Source organism: Sinocyclocheilus anshuiensis, unplaced genomic scaffold (genome assembly GCF_001515605.1).
Source record: "Sinocyclocheilus anshuiensis isolate Anshui unplaced genomic scaffold, SAMN03320099.WGS_v1.1 scaffold637, whole genome shotgun sequence".
In the NCBI taxonomy this organism is placed as follows: Eukaryota; Metazoa; Chordata; class Actinopteri; order Cypriniformes; family Cyprinidae; genus Sinocyclocheilus; species Sinocyclocheilus anshuiensis.
The window spans coordinates 156,418-178,415 of record NW_015539816.1 but is presented as its reverse complement, the minus strand read 5'-3'; the positions used below and the strand labels follow the sequence as shown (position 1 = coordinate 178,415).

Sequence of the window (21,998 nt, the reverse complement as noted above, 5' to 3'; positions counted from 1 at the left end):
GCCAGTGACAGCAGCGGCAATCCACCTGTCACTCAAGTGGCCACGCCCTTAATTATGCAGAACTTTAAAGCTTACTATAATTTAAATGGATGAGTTATAAAAAAATGAATTGCAGTTTTAGTCACTTCCGTGTTGGTTTCACGAGAGTGACCGGAAGGTTGCCACTTGGGTGCAAACAAGTGCGCGCACAACCGCAGATGATTTCATTTTCCACTCAAGTCGAGGCTGGGGTGTGCGATATACAGTATATCTTCTAGTTCCAAACAAAGATCACAGCACTGTTTTGCGTCTCCGAGCAATGGACGGTGTTTACTTATTGAATGAATCAGCTTTTTGAACGAATCGGTTGATAAAAATGATTCAGTGATTCACTCATTAACACAGTCAAATGCTTTGTTTCTGAATGAATCGGTTGAATCTCAATGACTCACCCATTAACAGTCACTTGCTGCCACCTACTGGCGGTTTTAATTTCACATTTCTACTATTTTTTTCATGTTTTAAATAATTTCAAATATCAGTATTCAACGTTTTATGTTACAAACAAAACATTATTTATCCATCTGTAACTGCAGGTTAAATGCATCCATGCCCCCTCTGAGATACATTAAACCGTGTGAATACATCTAAATGCTATTTCAGATGCAGATTCCAGAAATGTTTTATGTTGGAATGAAAGACACTAAGTACCGGATGAAGTGCTTCTTATTCTTACCCAAAAATACAAAATGGAAGAAAGAGTTAAAACTGAACACAATCTTGCTACTGCTGAACTTTTTTATATATATTTATTTGCTTCTTTTCCATTTTGCATTTACTTGTACTTTTACTTTCAATACTTAAGTATGTTTAAGAACTTAAGTACAATAAATATAACATACTTTAAGACTTTTACTCAAGTAATATTCTAAACGGTGACTTCAACTTCTACCAAAGTAATTTTCTGGTAAGATATCTGTACTATCTGTACTTGAGTATGGCTTTCAGGTACTTTATACACCACTGAGTTTATCATTGTTTGTTATAGTACTGTTTACATTTGTTTCTTTTTTTTGTATATGCCTCAGCTGCAAACCTTCAAAACTGCAGCCCCCTGTAAGACAGTGAAGGATCTGACCTCAGGGGCAGCCATGTCTCAGGCTCTGCATCAGATGTGAGTGTGTTTACATTTATTCACTGGCAGATGCTTTTATTCAACGCAACTTATATAGCTTTCGTTGTATTTATTTCATTACCCATGACTTCAACGTTGCTAGTGCCATGTACTACCAGTTGATCTGCAGTGTTTCTTTGACTCATCCTTTCATACTTAACTGTGTTTTACATTTCTCACTCGCCCCCATTTTTTGTTTCCTTCCTTGCTCTACTAAATCAGATTAGTTTTTTCCAGGTCAGCATTACAGATTTATATCTCAGCTTGTCAGTGTGTGAATATTTTATGACTTGCATTGGGTTGTGGGTAGTCCTCAGTCATATTACCTGAAACTAGGGATATGCCGGTATCAAATTTTCATGTTGCGATTAATTGCTAATACTTTTATCACGGTATATGGTGTTATCACAGTATTGAAATTTAGTTGCAAAAAAGTGTTATCATAATACAGTATAACAGGTTTAATAATTTTTTATAACAAAAATAACTGAACATTTAAATAGGCCAACAATAAAGCAATACACAAAAAAATGTATAGGCTAAATTTTAAAAATGTACACTGATACAATAAGGTATCACTTTACAATAAGATCTCATTAGTTAACCTTAGTTAAAGCATTAATATTCACAATGAGCAATACCTATATTTGCATATTAATCTTTGTTAATAAATACAACTCTTAGTTCATGTTAGTTCATTAAATAACACTGTTGCAACTTTTGATTTTAAGAATGTGTTATTAAATATTGGAATTACCTAAGATTAATGAATGTTTAGAAGAATTTTTCATTGCCAGTTTATGTTAACTAATGAATTAACTAATTCAACTAATGAAGCCCTAATGTAAAGTGTGACGAACAATAAAGAATCAAAACACTTTCAAACAATATCTAGGGTGTGTTGTAGTCACTGATCTATATATAATGATCAGTGGTTGTAGTCCAGATTAAAATGTAAAAAATTGAAAATAAATAGTCTGTTAAGTCTAAATATTTAAGTATTTGACGCTGTGATTAACACCATAGCGAATACAAAAATCTGAATGGCTATTTAAATCATTTAAATACGAGTCAGAAACAGAAAGTAGTGCAGCTGCTTTGTTTACAGGGTTTCCAGGGGAACGGCAGCATTTAAATGAATTATTATTATTATTATTTCTGCAGTTCAGCGCCATCTGCTGTCAAAGAGTGAAAGTGTGCTTTCATCCAGAGCGTCTCTCGCATGTTCCGCTGTGTGCCATTAACAGTCACTTGCTGCCACCTACTGGCGGTTTTAATTTCACATTTCTACTATTTTTTTCATGTTTTAAATAATTTCAAATATCAGTATTCAACGTTTTATGTTACAAACAAAACATTATTTATCCATCTGTAACTGCAGGTTAAATGCATCCATGCCCCCTCTGAGATACATTAAACCGTGTGAATACATCTAAATGCTATTTCAGATGCAGATTCCAGAAATGTTTTATGTTGGAATGAAAGACACTAAGTACCGGATGAAGTGCTTCTTATTCTTACCCAAAAATACAAAATGGAAGAAAGAGTTAAAACTGAACACAATCTTGCTACTGCTGAACTTTTTTATATATATTTATTTGCTTCTTTTCCATTTTGCATTTACTTGTACTTTTACTTTCAATACTTAAGTATGTTTAAGAACTTAAGTACAATAAATATAACATACTTTAAGACTTTTACTCAAGTAATATTCTAAACGGTGACTTCAACTTCTACCAAAGTAATTTTCTGGTAAGATATCTGTACTATCTGTACTTGAGTATGGCTTTCAGGTACTTTATACACCACTGAGTTTATCATTGTTTGTTATAGTACTGTTTACATTTGTTTCTTTTTTTTGTATATGCCTCAGCTGCAAACCTTCAAAACTGCAGCCCCCTGTAAGACAGTGAAGGATCTGACCTCAGGGGCAGCCATGTCTCAGGCTCTGCATCAGATGTGAGTGTGTTTACATTTATTCACTGGCAGATGCTTTTATTCAACGCAACTTATATAGCTTTCGTTGTATTTATTTCATTACCCATGACTTCAACGTTGCTAGTGCCATGTACTACCAGTTGATCTGCAGTGTTTCTTTGACTCATCCTTTCATACTTAACTGTGTTTTACATTTCTCACTCGCCCCCATTTTTTGTTTCCTTCCTTGCTCTACTAAATCAGATTAGTTTTTTCCAGGTCAGCATTACAGATTTATATCTCAGCTTGTCAGTGTGTGAATATTTTATGACTTGCATTGGGTTGTGGGTAGTCCTCAGTCATATTACCTGAAACTAGGGATATGCCGGTATCAAATTTTCATGTTGCGATTAATTGCTAATACTTTTATCACGGTATATGGTGTTATCACAGTATTGAAATTTAGTGTGTTATCATTGTTATCATAATACAGTATAACAGGTTTAATAATTTTTTATAACAAAAATAACTGAACATCCAACAATAACAACAATAAAGCAATACACAAAAAAATGTATAGGCTAAATTTTAAAAATGTACACTGATACAATAAGGTATCACTTTACAATAAGATCTCATTAGTTAACCTTAGTTAAAGCATTAATATTCACAATGAGCAATACCTATATTTGCATATTAATCTTTGTTAATAAATACAACTCTTAGTTCATGTTAGTTCATTAAATAACACTGTTGCAACTTTTGATTTTAAGAATGTGTTATTAAATATTGGAATTACCTAAGATTAATGAATGTTTAGAAGAATTTTTCATTGCCAGTTTATGTTAACTAATGAATTAACTAATTCAACTAATGAAGCCCTAATGTAAAGTGTGACGAACAATAAAGAATCAAAACACTTTCAAACAATATCTAGGGTGTGTTGTAGTCACTGATCTATATATAATGATCAGTGGTTGTAGTCCAGATTAAAATGTAAAAAATTGAAAATAAATAGTCTGTTAAGTCTAAATATTTAAGTATTTGACGCTGTGATTAACACCATAGCGAATACAAAAATCTGAATGGCTATTTAAATCATTTAAATACGTTTGAGGTTTCTGGGGTAACGGCTGCATTTCTGCTGTTCAGCTCCATCTGCTGTCAGTGAATGTGTTGTCATCCAGAGCGTCTCATGCATTCCGCCATGCGCTTCTCATCCGTGCTTGTTTGTATCTGAGTGCGCATGCGTCTGTGACGCAGCATACAGCAGTGTTGTGACCAGTTGATGGGAAAAGTATTCTTAAAATGCATTCAAAATTCTGAATAATTTGTAATAAATAATTATTATAATTAAGTGCCCACGATAACAATATCGTGCATATATTATTAATAGTATTAAATAGTATCACCGTGATATATCGCATCACCGTGATATATCGCATCACCGAATACCGGCACATGTCTACCTGAAACACATTATTTTTTGTTGAATAAACATTCAAGTTTAGTGAAATTGATATATTTTCATCAGAGAGCCTGAGAGTGTGACGTAATTCTGATTATATTAAGGTAGGAAGGGATAAGAACAAAATATATTTGATTTCATTTTGCCAACTGATCTGAATGAAAGCCTCTAAAAGTATCTGAATTAGATAAGACTGTGCTGCACTGATCAATATATTTCAATTACAGAGATCCTTCATGGTTCAATGAGAGCTGGCTGGCCCACATTAAAGAGGATGTTGGAGATAATGTGAGACTCAAGGTAGACTTATTTTTCTTTTATGCCTTTGTGCTTAAATCTAATTTTGAGAACATGCCAAATATAATGTGTTAGTCAAAGATAAAGTCTTTGTTTCTCTCCATTTTTACAGATGAATAATCTAAAAAAGATCATGCAGATGATTGTTGATTATTATAATGAGGTAAATGACGCACTATTTCAGATATCATCAGTCAGACTTTAAAGGTGCAGTAGGAGATCTTGGGAAATGCTAAATTTAGCCTGATAGCACTGAAAGCGAATGTCCCACCCTCCCTGTAATCGCCGTCCAAAGCCACACCCCCTGAACGCATTTACGCTCACAGACCAGAATACCAGAGACAACATTACTACAATAGGTTACATCAGCGGTTCCCAATAATAGATAGAATCTAGTTTTTTTTCTGTCTTTTTTTCTTTCTTCCAAATCTATGCACACTCCACACTCCAGATCAGTAGGTGGCGGTAATGCACCTTTTTGACCGTAAGTGCCCTGCGAAGTGGACATCACCGGATATTCCGCCATGATTCCGGTTCGAAGCGAGCGTATATGTTCCATACAAAGGGCATTCAATTGTGCGAGATGTAAATTTAAATAGTATTTATTTACAGAGGTATATTATGTCACACTTCACACTTCTCTAGTAAGTTTCGTCTGTGTGTGAAGACGCTGCGCAGCACAAATCCGTGAATGAATGTTCCAAAGTGAAGTAAACTTCAACGGATTTCCCCTGCTCAGGGAGTATGGAGCAAAGAACACTGTGTAGGGAGCATGTCAATCTGAACACAGTTCATGCACGTAGCTCACTTCTAATGAGCTGTTTATCTGAATCAGGTGTGTTAACTAAGCGAGACATGCAACATATGCAGAGCGGGGGGGGCGCGAGGACTGGAATTGGGAACCGCTGGGCTACATCATGTGTCATTCACCGGCGTGCGTGAACGTGCTGATGACGTATCCTGTCTGCGCGAACAAAGACCACTTAACTTAATGATTGCTATCGGGATGTGTAGAGACTTTCAACCAGCATAACAAAAAACATTTCAGAAGACAATCACCTATTGCACCTTTCAGAATTAACCTTTCATCTGACACAAAGCATTCTGAATTCACACATTCCATACAGTCACATGATGGATGGTTTAATTGTATGACTGTGTTAATGCCTGCAATTTGTTTTCATAATTTATTTCAAAGATTCAATAACTGCTTAAACTGATTCATTCTAATAATGAGTATGTGTTCTGATCACTTTGGGTTCAGGTTTTGGCTCAGCAGATCACAGATTTCCCTCTGCCTGATCTGGTGCGTGTGGTAGAGCAGTCTGATCAGGTAGAGCTGGGACGCCTCCTGCAGCTCATCCTGGGGTGTGCAGTCAAATGTGACAGGAAACAAGGTAGTTAAATGGATAGCTCACCCAAACCTTAAAATGTTGTTATTTACTATCATTATGTACAGCTATTTTCCTGGTGATGCATATATATTTCATTATTTTAACCTTGTGAGATTGTTTTGTTGTTCAGATTATGTCCAGATTATCATGACTGATGCACCTGTATATATATATATATATACATTCTTTAAAAAAGAATAAAATGAATTTCAAAGCTTTTTGTATTGATTACAGCTTATGAGCAAGGAGACTGTGTCTCAGTTAGGAACAGAATATCCTGGAGATGTTGAAAAACAGGTAAGAAATACAGACATATAACATCATCACAGTGTCAGTGTGAGAAAGTCAGTGTTGATATTGTTGTTAAATGTAGTATATTGTAGTATTGTTCAATGATGCTGGTTTTTTGGTAGTTAAAGAAAGCCTTGGAGGATCTGACTGAAGTCATGGCAGAGAAAGAAGAGTTGGCACAGCGCTGTCAGGAGCTCGACATGCAGGTGAGGGGTTTGTATTAACAAATATACAATAATATTAGGAATGTTAAAAGTCAAGTCACAAGTTATATACAGTAATATACAGATTTCAAAGGGCCTTACAGTAATAAACAGGAAAATAAGTGTTACAATTCCTCAGTAATGAAATTACTTCAATTTCAGTTGTAAAGCAGCTCTACAAAAAAAGCAATGTCATTATTCAGTTTAATTTAGTTGATTCAATTCAGTTCTATAACCGTGTCATAGTAGCAAATTTTATAAGTTATGAACTCAATTCTGCTATAAAGCTTGCTTGACAACTATTGATACTTTTGTGACAGACTTAAGTAAGATTGTGGCAAAAATTGTTCATGCATTGAAACCAAAATGGCACATCAATATTATTACTATTATTACTTGTTTTAGATATGAATATACACAGGTGCTGAAATATTTACAAGCTGCCTACATGAAAAAAGGCATTGGTCAAAGAAATCCAGAGACAGCATTTGTTTAAGTGGCTGTGTTTGCAGACTGTAAGTGTCAGTGAACAGCATTTCTGGTTTCTGCTGTTCTGTTCATTCACCGTCATGGATGAACAGATTTTGCCTATAAGTGCAAGTATTTTTTGTTTGTCTCTGCAGAGGCTGTGTTTTAGCTTTACAAATAAATAATCTGTCATGTACAGTATTTCATGACATTTTTAGGTATCTATTTTCCTTTTGGAAATTGTTGTAATATAGTACATTTAAAGGTCATTTGCAGGATTTGAACTGCTATGTTAATTTTCCTGTGCACAGAAATGGGTTAGAAATTCATGTGTTGCTGATTCTTGACAGATTAAGTTGTAAAAGTATCCATGGCCTATGAGAGGTAAGTTTAAACAAATGCATGGCAACCTAGCCTAACTAAAACACTGCGTTGCCACTAACCAATCTAACCACTGAAAAACGGGTCTTATCTGGGGGTTTTGTGTGGCAAAAAGAGCTCATGGATTCAGTGCTGAAATTATTGGGTTATATATTGACGCACACTCTAAAAACAAGAATAATACGCATTTGCTGTTGGGGTGTGGGAGGTTTAACATGCTTAGCATTAACAGCGGATTTGTTTAATTTAATTTGCAAATTAAATATAAAACTGCATCAATTTGGAGTTTATGTGTATACACACAACTGTAATGGATAAATTATTTAATGTTTAGTTAGTTTTGAAAGTGTGTTTTTTTGGGGGTTTTTTTGTAAACTGGTTTATTTCCTTTTGTGGTAAGTAGTGGGGCAGCACAATGTTTTTAAATGTAAATCTAGTTGTAATCTGTTATAATTCAATATAATATAATTTTTCAAAAATCTTTACATCATGCTCTATATATACACTACCATTCAAAAGTTTAAGGTCAGCAAGATTTTTCAAGAAAGTAATAAATTTTTTCAGCAAGGATGCATTAAATTGATCAAAAGTGACAGTAAATTTATTTTTAATGTAAACATGTATCACATGTTCCACAAAAATTTTAATGTAATATTAAGAAGTGTTTCTCAGCATATTCAAATGGCTTCTGAACGATGATGTGATGTGAAGGCTGGATCAATGGCTGTTGAAAATACAACTTTGCCATCACAGGAATAAATTACATTCTAATATAGGCTATATTAAAATAGAAAACAAAAATTGTAGTTTTAAATAGTAATAATTCTTACTGTATGCAGCTTTGGTGGGCATAAGATACTGACCCCAAACATTTGAACGGTAGTGTACATTATACAGTACAACCCTACATACAATCCTATGTTCAAATATGCCATACCTGTTGTATGTACTGTATGTCATACAATACATGCCTTGACATAGTAAACATCAGGTTTTCCAGAAAGCCCTGATGTTTGACCTTTTTGCCATTTAAACAGGTGACAGTGCTACAGGAGGAAAGGAACAGCTTCCTGGCAGAAAATGACCTCTTGACTGATCGAGCCAGTCAGCTTGATACTTTTGAAGACCCCAGCACTCCATCAGGGAGGAAGCAAAGCCAGCTACAACTAGAGCTAGAGCAGCTTCTGGAGGAGAACTTCAGGTAGACACAGTGTAACTTTCCAAATATTGTCTGAAACTTGCTTGATTTTAACTTGCTGATGTTCTGAATATTGTTGTGGATGCATAAGTAGACAAGCATTGAAATAATAAACCAAGTGTGGGTAGAATGTCTCAGTTTGAAATAGCATGCAGTGTAAATAATGAAAGTGTGTGTATGTGTGAAATAACCAGGCTTGAGGCAGCTAAAGATGATTACCGCATCCACTGTGAAGAGCTGGAGAAACAACTAGTGGAGCTTCAGCATCGCACCGATGAACTGACCAGCCTGGCTGAGGAATCGCGATCACTTAAAGATGAATTAGACATATTAAGGTGTGTGCTGGGTCATATTTTAACAAGTAGTTTTTGCCAGCATCCTCTTTGGGTGTTTTGGGAAGGCTCTATGATGGATTTGTTTGTTTAGGAGCTGCTCTGACAGGGCAGTCAAGCTAGAGGCCTCTGTTGAGACGTACAGGAAGAAGTTAGAAGATCTAAGTGACCTCAGACGGCAAGTGAAAGTTCTGGAGGAGAAGAATATGACCTACATGCACAACACAGTCAGCCTTGAAGAGGAGCTACGCAAAGCTAATGCTGCAAGAGCTCAGTTAGAGACATACAAGAGACAGGTATAAACGTGCTAGTAGTTTTACTTTTAGGAATTCTGAGAAAGGTGATGAGTGAAATATGAGGTAAAAGATAAACACTACATTGTTTTTGGAACTTCAGGGTCAGGAGCTCCACAGGAAACTGTCTGATGAGTCCCGTAGGGCTGATAACCTGGCTTTTGAGATGAAGAAATTTCAGGAGAAATATGATACTTTACTAAAAGAGAAAGAGGTAGACTGACATATTCACCTGCAATTACTCATACACATGCCAAAACCTTGTGACCATTGTGTTTGTGTGTGATTCATCAGAGGATCAGCATTGAGCGCGACACTCTCAGAGAGACTAATGAAGAGCTGCGATGCACTCAGGCCCAACAGGACCAGCTGTTACACGCAAGTATGTTTGCAGATACCACACCTGGCAATGGTGCCATGTGCCGCTAGGAAAAGATTGCATTTGAATGAAGACTGTTGCTCACAGACATGAATCAGTGCAGGCGGGCTCTGCTGAGAGCGATAACAGTTCCTCCACTCCTGAGATTCGTTTGACGTAGCCAATTTAAATTCAAGCAAATCTGCTAGTTCAGAGGCAGTACAGCCTGTTTGATTTTTATTCCGACCACAGTGCAGCCTTGAGCCCAGCTCAAGTGATCTGTCTGGGTCACTTCACAGCTCAGTAAACACAAACTGAAAATTTAGTTTAGAAGATGGTATTAAACTTGAACGTGTGCTTATTTCACACTTCACAGGAAAGTATCAAACAGGAAGTCCAAGCCATGATAACCTGGCAGCTGAGATGTTGCCCATTGAGTACAGGTATGTTATATATAGGAAGTAAAGCATACAGATTTGCACATTTTTTCCTAATTTTAAATATGGATTTTAAAATGCCATTTATTCCTGTAAGGGTAAAGTTTATTTTTTTTTAACATCTATTACTCCAGGCTTGAGTATCACTTGATCATTCTAATATGCTGATTTGGTGCTCAAGTAACATTTCTTATGATTATCAATGTTGAAAACAGTTTTGTGGAAACTGTGATCTTTTTTTACGATTCTTTGAATGGAAAGTTGTGATTAATTTTGTTCAGAATTGTCTTCATATTTGGTAGTCTGATCAAATAATGAGTGAAGAAGGAGATGGTTGTGTTTACTACTGTTTTTAATATCACACTTCAAACAGAAGGTGAATAGCAAGACTAGTATTCTGAACCTAATGTCTTTGTGATTCACATACATCTAGAGTGAGTGCATATAAAATCTTAGCTATCATTGAAGTATAAATACATGTATTTTGTATATGTTGATGTGTATTTCTGCTTCTCCAGGGAGAAGTTCATTCGTCTGCAGCATGAGAACAAGATGTTGCGGCTGCAGCAGGAGGAGTCAGAGAATGAGCGCATAACTGAGCTGCAGGAGCTGCTGGAGGAGGCCCGGCGCGGACGCAACCAACTGGACACTGAGAACAGGTACAGATTGACATAATATATCAAATGTAAACTTATCGAACCATACAGTAGCTTTTCTACATATGAACATGTGTTGTTTATGTGTATTAAGGTTAAACAGAGAAAGAATCAGTGAACTCCAGCAGCAGGTAGAGGATCTGCAGAAGGCCTTGCAGACACAAGGAGCCAAACCTGAAGATGTAAGTGTGTTTGAACCACTTGGTGGTGCTGTTTTTGCCCATTTTTTTTGTCAGTGATACATGAGCATGTGCTTTGCAAATTATCTAGTCTTTGATTTCATTCTGGAAGTAGTACTTTTCATTAAAAAGTCGCATTGTATGTTTGCTTTCATACAGTCTCATCTGAAAAGGAAGCTGGATGCTCATATGTAAGTTTAGACATTTAATCAAATTAGATTTCTTTGTTGGTTTAGCTATGTTTGTACATCTTATGCACTTTCTGAAATGGATGGTCCTTATGTTTTTTTCCCAGGGTGCAACTGAATGAAGCACAAGATGAAATCATGAAGAAGAAAGAGCTGTTGGAGGACCTCCAGCCAGATGCTACTCAAACCAGTTAGCCTTTAACTTTCGACCTGACCCTATATTTTATCCCACATTGCTTTTCATGACCTCAGAAAAAGACTGAGTCACATACACCCACTCAAACCATCAACTTTGTGTCAAACTGTAAACTTTGATGTCCATGATATAGAGTGATATTATGATCCTCTTTGAGTCTTTAAACTTTAAATCTTTAAAGTTCCTCTCAGTTTTAGAGATAAATGTCACTTTCAGGTGTGAAGATGGATGAGCTGGTTGCAGCACTGAAGAAGAAAGATGAGGACATGAGAGCGATGGAGGATCGATACAAGATGTACCTGGAGAAAGCCCGTGATGTACTTGCATTAACTTCAGCTCTAAAATACATAGCCTGCTTTACCACTGACTGTCTTATGCTCTGGTCTGTTACAGTTTTGTAGGCATTTTGAAGTCCTCTATATTTTCATGTTATTGAATCATGTAAAATTAAGAGCTGATGAAAACTTGATATATTCTGTCATACTCTGCATATTAAATAACTACAGGTTTAACCAGCCAATATATGCATTCTTGCATAATTTTAAGCTCCTTTACATGCCTTATTATAACAGAGTTATTACTCATAAATTCCAATGATTATACATCATATTGTGCATTTCCAAGGTGATTCGAGCTCTGGATCCCAAGCTAAATCCAGCCTCAGCAGAGATTCAGTCACTGAAAGCGCAGCTCTCTGAGAAAGAGAAGAAGATCATTGCTCTGGAGGTAGAGCTGCCATCTCTTCTCTGTTTACATGTTACTTACATCTAGCAATTTCAGATTTACTTTCTCACTCACAATTGAATTCTTTTTGTTGTTTCTTTCTCTTTTCACTCATATCTTTTCTCATCTTCTCTTCTTTACTCAGCGGGAGTGTGAGCAGGCCAAACTGAGGGAATATGAGGAGAAGTTAATTGTGACTGCTTGGTATAATAAATTCAGTCACTGAAAGCGCAGCTCTCTGAGAAAGAGAAGAGGATCATTGCTCTGGAGGTAAAGCAGCCATCTCTTCTCTGTTTTACATGTTATTTAGATCTAGCAATTTCAGACTTACTTTCTCACTCGCAATTTCATTCTTTTTGTTGTTTCTTTCTCTTTTAACTCCTGTCCGTTCTCATCCTCCCTTCTTTACTCAGCGGGAGTGTGAGCAGGCCAAACTGAGGGAATATGAGGAGAAGTTAATTGTGATAGCTTGGTATAATAAGGTACAGTGACAGGACTCAATAGTTTACAAAGTACAGTGTAAATTAAATATGCTGTTATTTATTTATTTATTAGATTTAAGATTCTGTAAGCCATTTATTTGTTTGTATATTTCAATTTAAGGTGCTGCAATTAAAGATGATATAAAAATTATTTATTTATGCATGTATGTGTTTGTTATTATTTTATTTAAAGGGACAGTTCACCCAAAAACAAAAATGGTCATAATTTACATTACCCTCTTATTGTTCCAGACCTGTAAGAGTTTCTTTGTTCTGCTGAACCCAAAGAATCTATTTTGAAGAATGTTTGTAACCAAACAGTTGAAAGTAGCTATAGACATATATTGGCGATATTGGCTACCGTCACCTATTTGGTTACCAACATTCTTAAAAATAGCTTCTTTAGTGTTCAACAGAACACAAAAACTCTTACAGGTTTGAAGCAAGTAAAAGGTGAGTAAATGATGACATAATTCATTTTTGGGTGAACTATCCCTTTATGGAATGTCACTTAAAAATGTCCCTATTATTTGATAGTTTAAATTGAAATAAATGTCTTGAAATATCTAAAACTTTAAAAGAAACAGTCTGCAGTACTTTGCTTATGTTCTGGAATTTTCTTTTGTCATATTGTGCAAAACACAGAGTTTGAACTTCCAGAAGATGGCAGTCGAGTCACGGCTTAGCGGGCGATCCAACTCTCTAGTGCCACCCGGCCAGTCCTTCCTGGCTCAGCAACGTCAGGTGACCAACGCCCGGCGCACCATGTCTATCAACGTGCCTGCCACTTCTTCCAAGTAACCTTGTCCTCAGTACCTCCCAGCTTCCTGCTCTTCTCCTTCTTTCCCTCACATGTACACTCAAGTGACCTTAAGTACACTTCTAAACAAGGGGACAAGCCTGCCATGATGAACATTAGCATGTCCTCATGTGATCACTCTCTACAGTTACACATGTATAATAATGTACATAAGGGGCTGAACTCTGATGAACGTTACTCAGTCAGCACACAATTATGTACAGTAGCAGTCTTTTTCACTTTCAGTACTAAACACGCACCTGTAACAGTCTGCAGCAGGGTCACTTCTGAACCAGCATCCATACTAAAGGTCACAGGTCAATCTTTTGTCAGGCTCACTCAGATTGTGCGGGAAGAAATGCATTTAATGCGTCCTGTAATGGTAGCATGCATGCTTTTGCTAGAAATGACTTCCAACGATACACTATGCAGTAATGCAGCCGTGGAATATATTTGTAATCGCGCAGGTATGTTATATAAAACATTGAAAGTATATGCAGACTGCACATTTTGCCCTAGCCAATCAAAATCCGTCGATCAGGATGATAATGTATTTGGTGCTGGACACCAAAGTACTTAGTTTGTTCCTATTACAGTGACTTTCTCAAACAACAACAACATGCATTGAAACTACATTAATGTATACATTAAAAAGTCATGCATATAATCACTCTAATTGATTAAATCTGAATCCAGGTGCTTCATTCAGTCGGTTATGGTATTTTATATTCAGTTGACTGTGATAGGACTCTTGCATGCTCTTTTAACAAGCAGACGGGCCTTTTTTATCCACTTAATGTTTCCTGTCTGTGTGAAGACCTCAAGTATCAGGATTTTAACACCAGCACAGAATTATAGGAGGCCATAGCAAACTGCTGTGACGGCTTTGAATGTGTTGTACGCCATTCTTTAAATATATATGCGTGACTTGTAAAACATAGCTGCATTGTGAAATGGCTTTTGCTGTATTGTGAAAATCTGCTCCTGCTTAGGTTGACCCGACTGAGCTATCTGCTAATAGACTAGCTGTTGCATTTCGAATAAAACACACTCTGTTTATGTTGGGAGATACAGTACTCTTAATTCAGTTTTAAATGGTAAGGTTAATCATTGCGGTTCTGATTTGTCTTTTCTGGTGTTTTATTCAACTAGGCTTTTTGGCCTGTGATGGGTAAATGCTAATGTTTTTTGAAATGCTAATATTTATGTATGATGTGTTCCAAGGAAGAACTCTTAAATTTGTGTACTCAATTTTATGAGCACTGCCATTGTTTGTGAGAGATGATAAATAATAAGACTGGATTCATATGGTATTAGAGTAATATTTGGAGTTAAAGAGCACTTGCAGCCTTCATTTACATGTGATGAATAAACACTCTAAAGTTTGTTTTGCAATACTGCCTTCTTGCGTTTTAATGATCCCAAGGTTGAAGTTTTTACTCACGTCTCACCACTAGATGGCGACTAATTTAAACATTTCCCGCTACGTGTCACTAATGGTGCTGAATTTACACACAATTTTTAAAGATCTCAGATTTAATTTAATTTGAATAAATTAAATATATGAAAACAAAAAACTTTATATGTTATATTTTGCACGGGTAGCATTTGCCTTCACATGAATACACAATAAAATGCTTGTTTTAATGATCAGAAATCCAGCCAATACAACTGGATGAGGCAATATTTCCTCAGCCTTGAGAGGGCACACAAAAAATTCAACACAAACAAATTGGATTTCAACATTATTATCACAACAAAATATTGCTTATGTTTGCTGACTATTATCTTTCTCTGTGCATTATCTGTCACCTTAAAAACTTGAACTTCATCCCCTTCATCTGAAATCAGTGCCAACAGCTAGATGATTCTATAATGTTTAACTTGTCACAATGGCCTTTTCTCTATTTTTTTCTAGGGCAATGTTCATCCAACACTATTAGTTTTTGTAAACTAGGCATTACTAAGCAGGTTTTTGCAGGTTTGATATGGGAACTAAAGATGCATTCTCTCACACCCCGTTAATCAAACAAGAAGTGAGTCGGCAAAAGAAAGCCCATAATCTCCACTGATCTGTTTTCTTAGACATGTTAAACAGACATAATGTAATATTAATTAATGTGTATTATATCTTTTTTTATAATATTGAATTATTGCTATAAAAGAATTCTCATAGTGAGTATGGTTTGTTCAGCGTGTCGTTGCATGGATCTTGAAGGGGTGTGGGGTGCGTGTTACTCCTATCACTCCATCAAGGTTGAGTTTCTCACCCTCTGCAGCTGAAAATCGAAATTTTCTGAATAAAATGACAAAGAACAGGAAGAGTTCCATTCTAGCGAGCTGCTCCCCCAGACAGACCCTCTTTCCTGTGAGAGAGACAGAGGGGAGACATTGATGTAAATAAGCTTTTTTTTATTTTTATTATTATTATTATTATTGAAAACAAGGATTTTGCTCACCAAGGCTACATTTATTTGATCAAAATACAGTAAAAACTGTAATATTGTGAAATATTTTTAGAATTTAATAATTATTTAAGCATTCGTTACTTCAGTCTTCAGTTTCACATGATCCTTCAGAAGTCATTCTAATTTGACAATTTTGGACGATATTGTGCTGCTTAATATTTTTGTGGAAACTGCAATACATTTTTTAGGATTCCTTGGTGAATAGAGAGTTCAAAAGAACTTTGTTTATTTTAAATAGAAACTTTTGTAACAATATAAAAGTCTTTAATGTCACTCTGATTAATTTAATGCATTCTTTCTGAATAAAAGTATACATTTTTTTTAAACAAAAATCCTTACTGACCCCAGACCTTTAAATGGTAGTGTAAATAATTCATAATAAAGTCTCTTTTTGTACTTCTGTTTTCACTTTACCTGCAGAAAAGGCCATGAATGCGTCCCTCCTCACAAACTTGCCCTCTTTGTCTAAAAAGTGCCCAGGATTAAACTTGTAGGGTGTCTCCCATTCATTCTCATCAAAGAGAACAGAGTGCAATATGGGTAAAATTGCTGTACCCTGGTTGAAACAATAAAATAGGAAGAGTTAGATTTCATAATTTAGACAAATTATCACAGTTATCCCTTTCAGAGGGAACCATTTTTTGTCAATCAGCCAAATGAATCTCTTTTGGTATTGATATTATTTTTACAATAGCAAGATAGAAAGTTAGCTAAACAAATTAGTTACCTAACAGAGTATCACTCACCTTTGGGATGAAGCACCCTCCAATGCTTGTGTCTTTGTCAGCCACACGCAAGCCATTCATTGGTACAATGTCTCCGAATCTCAGCATCTCATGGATGACAGCCTCAGTGTAGGGCATGTTGGCCTTGTCAGCTATACTCGGCTCCCTTGAGCGTCCAATCACTCTGTCAATCTCCTCCTGGACTTTTTCTACAATTAATACCATAAATTCAAATGTCAGTTATCTATGGATTATGCATAGATTCTTTGTAGAGTGTATTTTTCACCTTGTACTTCTGGGTAAGTGATGAGGTATATGAGACCCCAACATAATGTGGTGGATGTAGTTTCGGTCCCGGCTAGAAACAGGTCTAGAACACATGGAACGATGTTCTCTTCATCAAAACCGTCTGTTGTTTCATGTGGCTTCTGTTCAGGGATGGAAGACGTAAAATTTAAAGTAAAGTTGCTGTATTCCTACAAATAAATGCAAGTGAAAGAGGCTAGTTTGAAGTTCTCCTGTCATTTTAATAGTTGTATTACCTGCATCATCTCAATAAGGAAGCTGTCAATGTAGTCCCGAGGCTCTGAGGGATCCAGTTCGGCCTTGTGTTTGACAACAACCTCTTTAACGAAGGCTTGCAATAATTTGTAGTTACTGAACATGTCATTGTGCGCCCCAGGAAGATGCTTCATAATGGCTGGAAATGCTTCATAGAGCTGAAGGAAAAACATTTTTATTTACTCATGTGTCTGTACTGTTGCTGCATGACCAGAATTAATCTTGAATAGATATTTGAAGGAATAGTTCACCCAAAAATAAAAATTTGCTCAAGATTTACCCAACCTCAAGTCATCCAAGATGTAGAAGAGTTTGTTTCTTCAGAACAGATTTGGAGAAAATTGCTCACCAATGGATCCTTCTGAAGGCACCCATTCCCTGCAGAGGATCTATTTGGAAGCACATGATATACTGCTACATTTCTCCAAATCTGTTCTGATGAAGAAACAAACTCATCTACATCTTAGATGACCTAAGGGTGAGCAGATTTTCATTTCTGAGTGTACTATTTCTTTAAAATTATTTATTTCATTACCTGGCCCCAAATGGAGCCCTCTAATTTAATGCTTTTAGATATATATTTTAGCATTGTCCTGAATTGGTGGTCTGCATAATCAAATCTCTGGCCGAACACCATTTGACAGATGATATTGGAAACAGCATTGTTGAACAGGATTGTTGGGTCAAAAGCAGCTCCTGAGAAGGACAAAAAGTAAATGAGTCCTGTTATTTACCTTAAATGGATTCTTATTTACACGCAAACCAGGTATTGTGTACCTTTCTGTTTGTCAATCTCATCTAGCAAGAAGCGGCTCTCTTCACAGATGGCCAGCTCCATTGTTTTCTTTCCCAACCCAAAGTTCCTCAGTGTTGACAGAGCAAAGCGCCGTTGTTTCTTCCACATTTCACCATTACTGAAGAAGAGTCCAGCTGTCCAGACACAAATAATCAGTACATAATCGTGTTCTGTTGGATACTAAAACTTTTTTTCCCCAACAAACAATCAGTGAAAGTATGTACGTAAACTTCAGAAGATGATAATCGTCAGTTCCTGGAGCTTGATCTAAAAATTATATGAGCTGTGTTATTTTCTGTTCATTTTATGTAATTCAATTTTTTTGCAACCTTTTACCAAGCTGTAGGACAAGTCTGAACAGTTTGGGACAGTTATAAATACTTTTTTAAATATTTATTTTAGAAGTAAATAACAGCTCCAAATGATGTAACTACTTGAGTTTCACAATTTAAAGGAATGTTTATCTTTTGTTAATAAAGGGGGCTTGCTTCTCCAGATTCACAATAAACAATGCTTTTTGCTGAACTCTTTTGATAGGTCATAACCATTTGACCTACCATTGCCCGAATAGACTCGTGATTGCACTGGACTGTAGGGCCGATTCACAAAGTTTTCAGCTTGAGTCACCAGGGCCTCCTTCACCAGTTTATAACCAGTGATGAACACCACTTTGTCTCTTCCTAATCGCAGACTGAATATATTGTTGTAGGCGTGGCCTAGCTGTGAGGAAAACAACATTTCAGAAGTTTGAAGCATGTGACTGGAGCTAATGCAAATCGTTGGGTTCATAAATATTTTTTGTCAGCAAACTGCAAGCATAATCTAAAAGACATGCACCATTTTAACAACTGTTATGAAATTATACGTTTTTATATACTAAAAAACAACAACTTACTTACACATAGTAAGAAATGGTTATAAAAACTGAAACAGAAGTGAAACAAGTAGTAGGAAAGAAGAAAAATAAAAAGCGATAATTACTTGGTTTGCAGTGTAAATAGGGGACAAACGATGTCAGTGCAAAACACATGAAGATTTTGTCTATGGTTCAGTTTAGGAGATTATGTTCATTGACGGATAATTCATTAAAATGTAAAATGGTGAATTAATAGCATACTGCTTTACTCAGTTCAGAAACCTTATAGCATATTTGAATAGAGGACAAGATTAGTATATGTCCAAAACACGTTCCATACAAAGCTATCACTGGGGCAGTGTCCAAAGGCACAAAAGATAAAAGGTAAATTTTTGTACATTATTTACCCCTTAATATCAGTACCTTAAACGTACATATTATCACTTAAAAAGTACATATTAGTACCTGAAGTGTATATTAGTGCCTTTTTAAAGAGTACTGGCCAAAAAAAATTTCTGAGAGTGTACATGGCATTGAATTCATGTTTTTGTCTAGATTTGAAAAGAAGGTAATAGAAAAATTGCAAAATCACAAAGATACATGACTCAATTCTTCAATACAGGTAGACAGGGTAAAGGTAAATAATGAAATGATAGAAACACAACTGTGTTCTGTGTGTTTGTATGTGTATATTTGGTGAGGAGTACAAAGACAAGTGTGTCTTGCCTACAGTCAAGCATGGTGGTGGGAGTGTCATGGTCTGGGGCTGCATGAGTTCTTGAAAACCCAAGAACCAAAATTAGTGGATTTTGAAAACACTGCCTTTTGCCTGTCAATCCATCACAGTTGAATTACTTGGCTGAAATATATATTTTGCCATCATTTTGCCATCATTTTGCCATAAGGAAACATTTTGAGAACATTGTCAAGATACAACAATGCACAATAACTAGTAAAGCTGTTTTGTCTGTTGGTGTTACTTAAGTACATAATATTATTGTACCTTGAATATCAGGGTACTTGATAATGTAAAGCAGAGCCCATCGGAGTGTGTTGGTCGTTGTTTCAGTTCCGCCCTCAAACAAGTCTACCGTGCACCACACCAGACTGTCAATGTTAAACCCTGCCTTGGTGTCATTCTTCCTCTAAGGCTCCAAATGAAGCACAAGGACATGAATCAAGAATCCAATGAATTCAGTAATATTCTTGGGTACATCACCTGCTGTTGATGCAGAGCTCCAAATTATGTTACTATGTTTTACCTTCTCTGTTTCTAGGCATCAATATCATCTCTGGGATTGTTGCTGTCCCAGTCTTGTCTGTGCTGCTCAGCCTTTTCTTTCAGGAAGTTTGCTAACTCCTGATAATTTGAGATTATTGTCTGATGAGGTCCTGGCAACCATTTCATTATACCTGGGAAGGCATCATATAGCTTAAAAAAAAAAAAAAAAAACTTGAAAGCTTTGTTAAAATGATGAGTAATTTCATGGTAATACTGTGCTTCAAGCTTTGATGTTTTGTACACCTATATTTTAACAAAATCATTCACTCAACACAAGTGTTATAATATGTGAAAGTATTTAAGTGCTCTTTTAAATGTTGTATTTTCAATGGACGCTACCTGGTTCCACACAGATCCTGTAAGAAACACTGACTCTGCGATCATTTGTAGAAGCTTCTGGAAATCAACATCATCATACTCATATCGATGGCCGAACAACAAGCTACCAATAACATTAGCCACTGCGTTGTTTGACCAGAGGGTTAAATGGGCAGCCTGCGTGACGAGGTAAAAACAATGACAGAATCATGAATATTTGCTGAATATTTTGGTATAAGACACTTCAGAAAAGTTTTTTGAAATGATATACTGTAGGCTAGTGAAAACTGTTCTGCATATTAAAGTGTGATTACACTCTTAAAACAAAGATTCCAAAAAGGGGTTTTCACGGTGATGCCTTAGAACAGGGCTGTCCAAACTCGGTCCTGGAGGGCCGGTGTCCTGCAGAGTTTAGCTCCAACCCTAATTAAACACACCTGAACCAGCTAATCAAGCTCTTACTAGGCATAGAAACTTCCAGTCAGGTGTGTTGAGGCAATTTGGAGCTAAACTCTGCAGGACACCGGCCCTCCAGGACCGAGTTTGGACAGCCCTGCCTTAGAAGAACAGTTTTGGCTTCCCCAAAGAACCGTGCAGTGAACAGTTCTCAAAATAACAATGTTGTTATTAGATTAAAGTACATTTCAATAATCTAAAGAACCGTTTTCCAGTATAAAAAGACCTTTTGTGCATTGGAAGGGTTCCATGGATGTTAAAGGTTCCTCATGGAACATAGATTCAATAAAAAACTGTAGATGGGTTCTTACCCTGCTCTTCTTTAAAGGCTCCACACAGGAAGTAGCACTCTCATTGAATATGTTTTTCTAGAGTCTTCCTCCCCTCTCCAAAGTTTTTCAGGTGACTCATGGAAAACTGCTGTTGTTTCCTCCATGAGTAGCCATTGTTAAAGGACAATCCTTTCTCGGTCAGGGGTCGGCGTCAAAGACAATGGAAGAAAATTGTGTTTAGACCTGCTGTACAATCAGTGAGGATGATTTTGTTCTATACTCAAAATTATTTGCATCAATAATTTGCACCTATTGAGCAAGAACACTTTGCTTATCTGCAATTAAGCTATATACTTTATAGCAATAAACACCAATTATCCTGCTACTTTCATTCCATATATACAGCAGCTGTTTTGTAAACAAACATTTTGAGTTTCCTTTGTTCGCCTTATTACAGTCACTTGCCTCTGCCTTTATAAAGTGTGTCAAATAAAGGAGAAACAGGGCGGTCAGTGAAGGTTTCCCCTTGAGTGATCAAAACATCCTTCACCATTTTAAACCCAGACACATACACTATTTTATCACTTCCATTTCTGACACTGAAGATGTTCCCATACTTCTCAATCAGCTGGAAAAATAAAAAGTAAATTAATTAAATTACTAATCAAGTAGCACATATGAAAATACAACAACAACAAAAATCATGGCATTCTATATTTACTTAATTTAAAAATATATATTAATATAAAAAAAATATATTATTGATATATTGTATATTAAATTAGTAATTATTTCAGTGGTGTAATAAATTCATGCATGTCACACCTCTGTTCATCAATTTGCACTGGCTA

The 21,998-nt window shown here is 36.1% G+C and overlaps 1 protein-coding gene and 1 pseudogene across 1 annotated transcript in view; one reads left to right on the top strand and one right to left on the bottom strand.

The window, feature by feature from the left end:
• Window positions 1-14,948, top strand: part of LOC107683977 (protein Hook homolog 1-like) — a 23,619-nt gene extending 8,671 nt beyond the window's left edge. Inside the window, exons 2-24 of the mRNA XM_016480082.1 lie at window positions 1,068-1,153; window positions 4,766-4,838; window positions 4,948-4,998; window positions 6,100-6,232; window positions 6,360-6,391; window positions 6,464-6,526; window positions 6,643-6,726; window positions 8,610-8,773; window positions 8,965-9,105; window positions 9,197-9,398; window positions 9,499-9,609; window positions 9,690-9,777; window positions 10,130-10,196; window positions 10,709-10,849; window positions 10,941-11,028; window positions 11,185-11,216; window positions 11,321-11,403; window positions 11,626-11,726; window positions 12,034-12,135; window positions 12,278-12,318; window positions 12,387-12,402; window positions 12,546-12,614; window positions 13,260-14,948. Of these exons, the coding sequence (XP_016335568.1) occupies window positions 1,068-1,153; window positions 4,766-4,838; window positions 4,948-4,998; window positions 6,100-6,232; window positions 6,360-6,391; window positions 6,464-6,526; window positions 6,643-6,726; window positions 8,610-8,773; window positions 8,965-9,105; window positions 9,197-9,398; window positions 9,499-9,609; window positions 9,690-9,777; window positions 10,130-10,196; window positions 10,709-10,849; window positions 10,941-11,028; window positions 11,185-11,216; window positions 11,321-11,403; window positions 11,626-11,726; window positions 12,034-12,135; window positions 12,278-12,318; window positions 12,387-12,402; window positions 12,546-12,614; window positions 13,260-13,415 (2,124 nt within the window). The 3' untranslated portion in view covers window positions 13,416-14,948. The remainder of the gene's footprint in view (window positions 1-1,067; window positions 1,154-4,765; window positions 4,839-4,947; window positions 4,999-6,099; window positions 6,233-6,359; window positions 6,392-6,463; window positions 6,527-6,642; window positions 6,727-8,609; window positions 8,774-8,964; window positions 9,106-9,196; window positions 9,399-9,498; window positions 9,610-9,689; window positions 9,778-10,129; window positions 10,197-10,708; window positions 10,850-10,940; window positions 11,029-11,184; window positions 11,217-11,320; window positions 11,404-11,625; window positions 11,727-12,033; window positions 12,136-12,277; window positions 12,319-12,386; window positions 12,403-12,545; window positions 12,615-13,259) is intronic.
• An 88-nt stretch (window positions 14,949-15,036) lies between these two features.
• LOC107683976 (cytochrome P450 2J6-like) overlaps window positions 15,037-21,998 on the bottom strand; it is a 10,299-nt pseudogene continuing 3,337 nt past the window's right edge.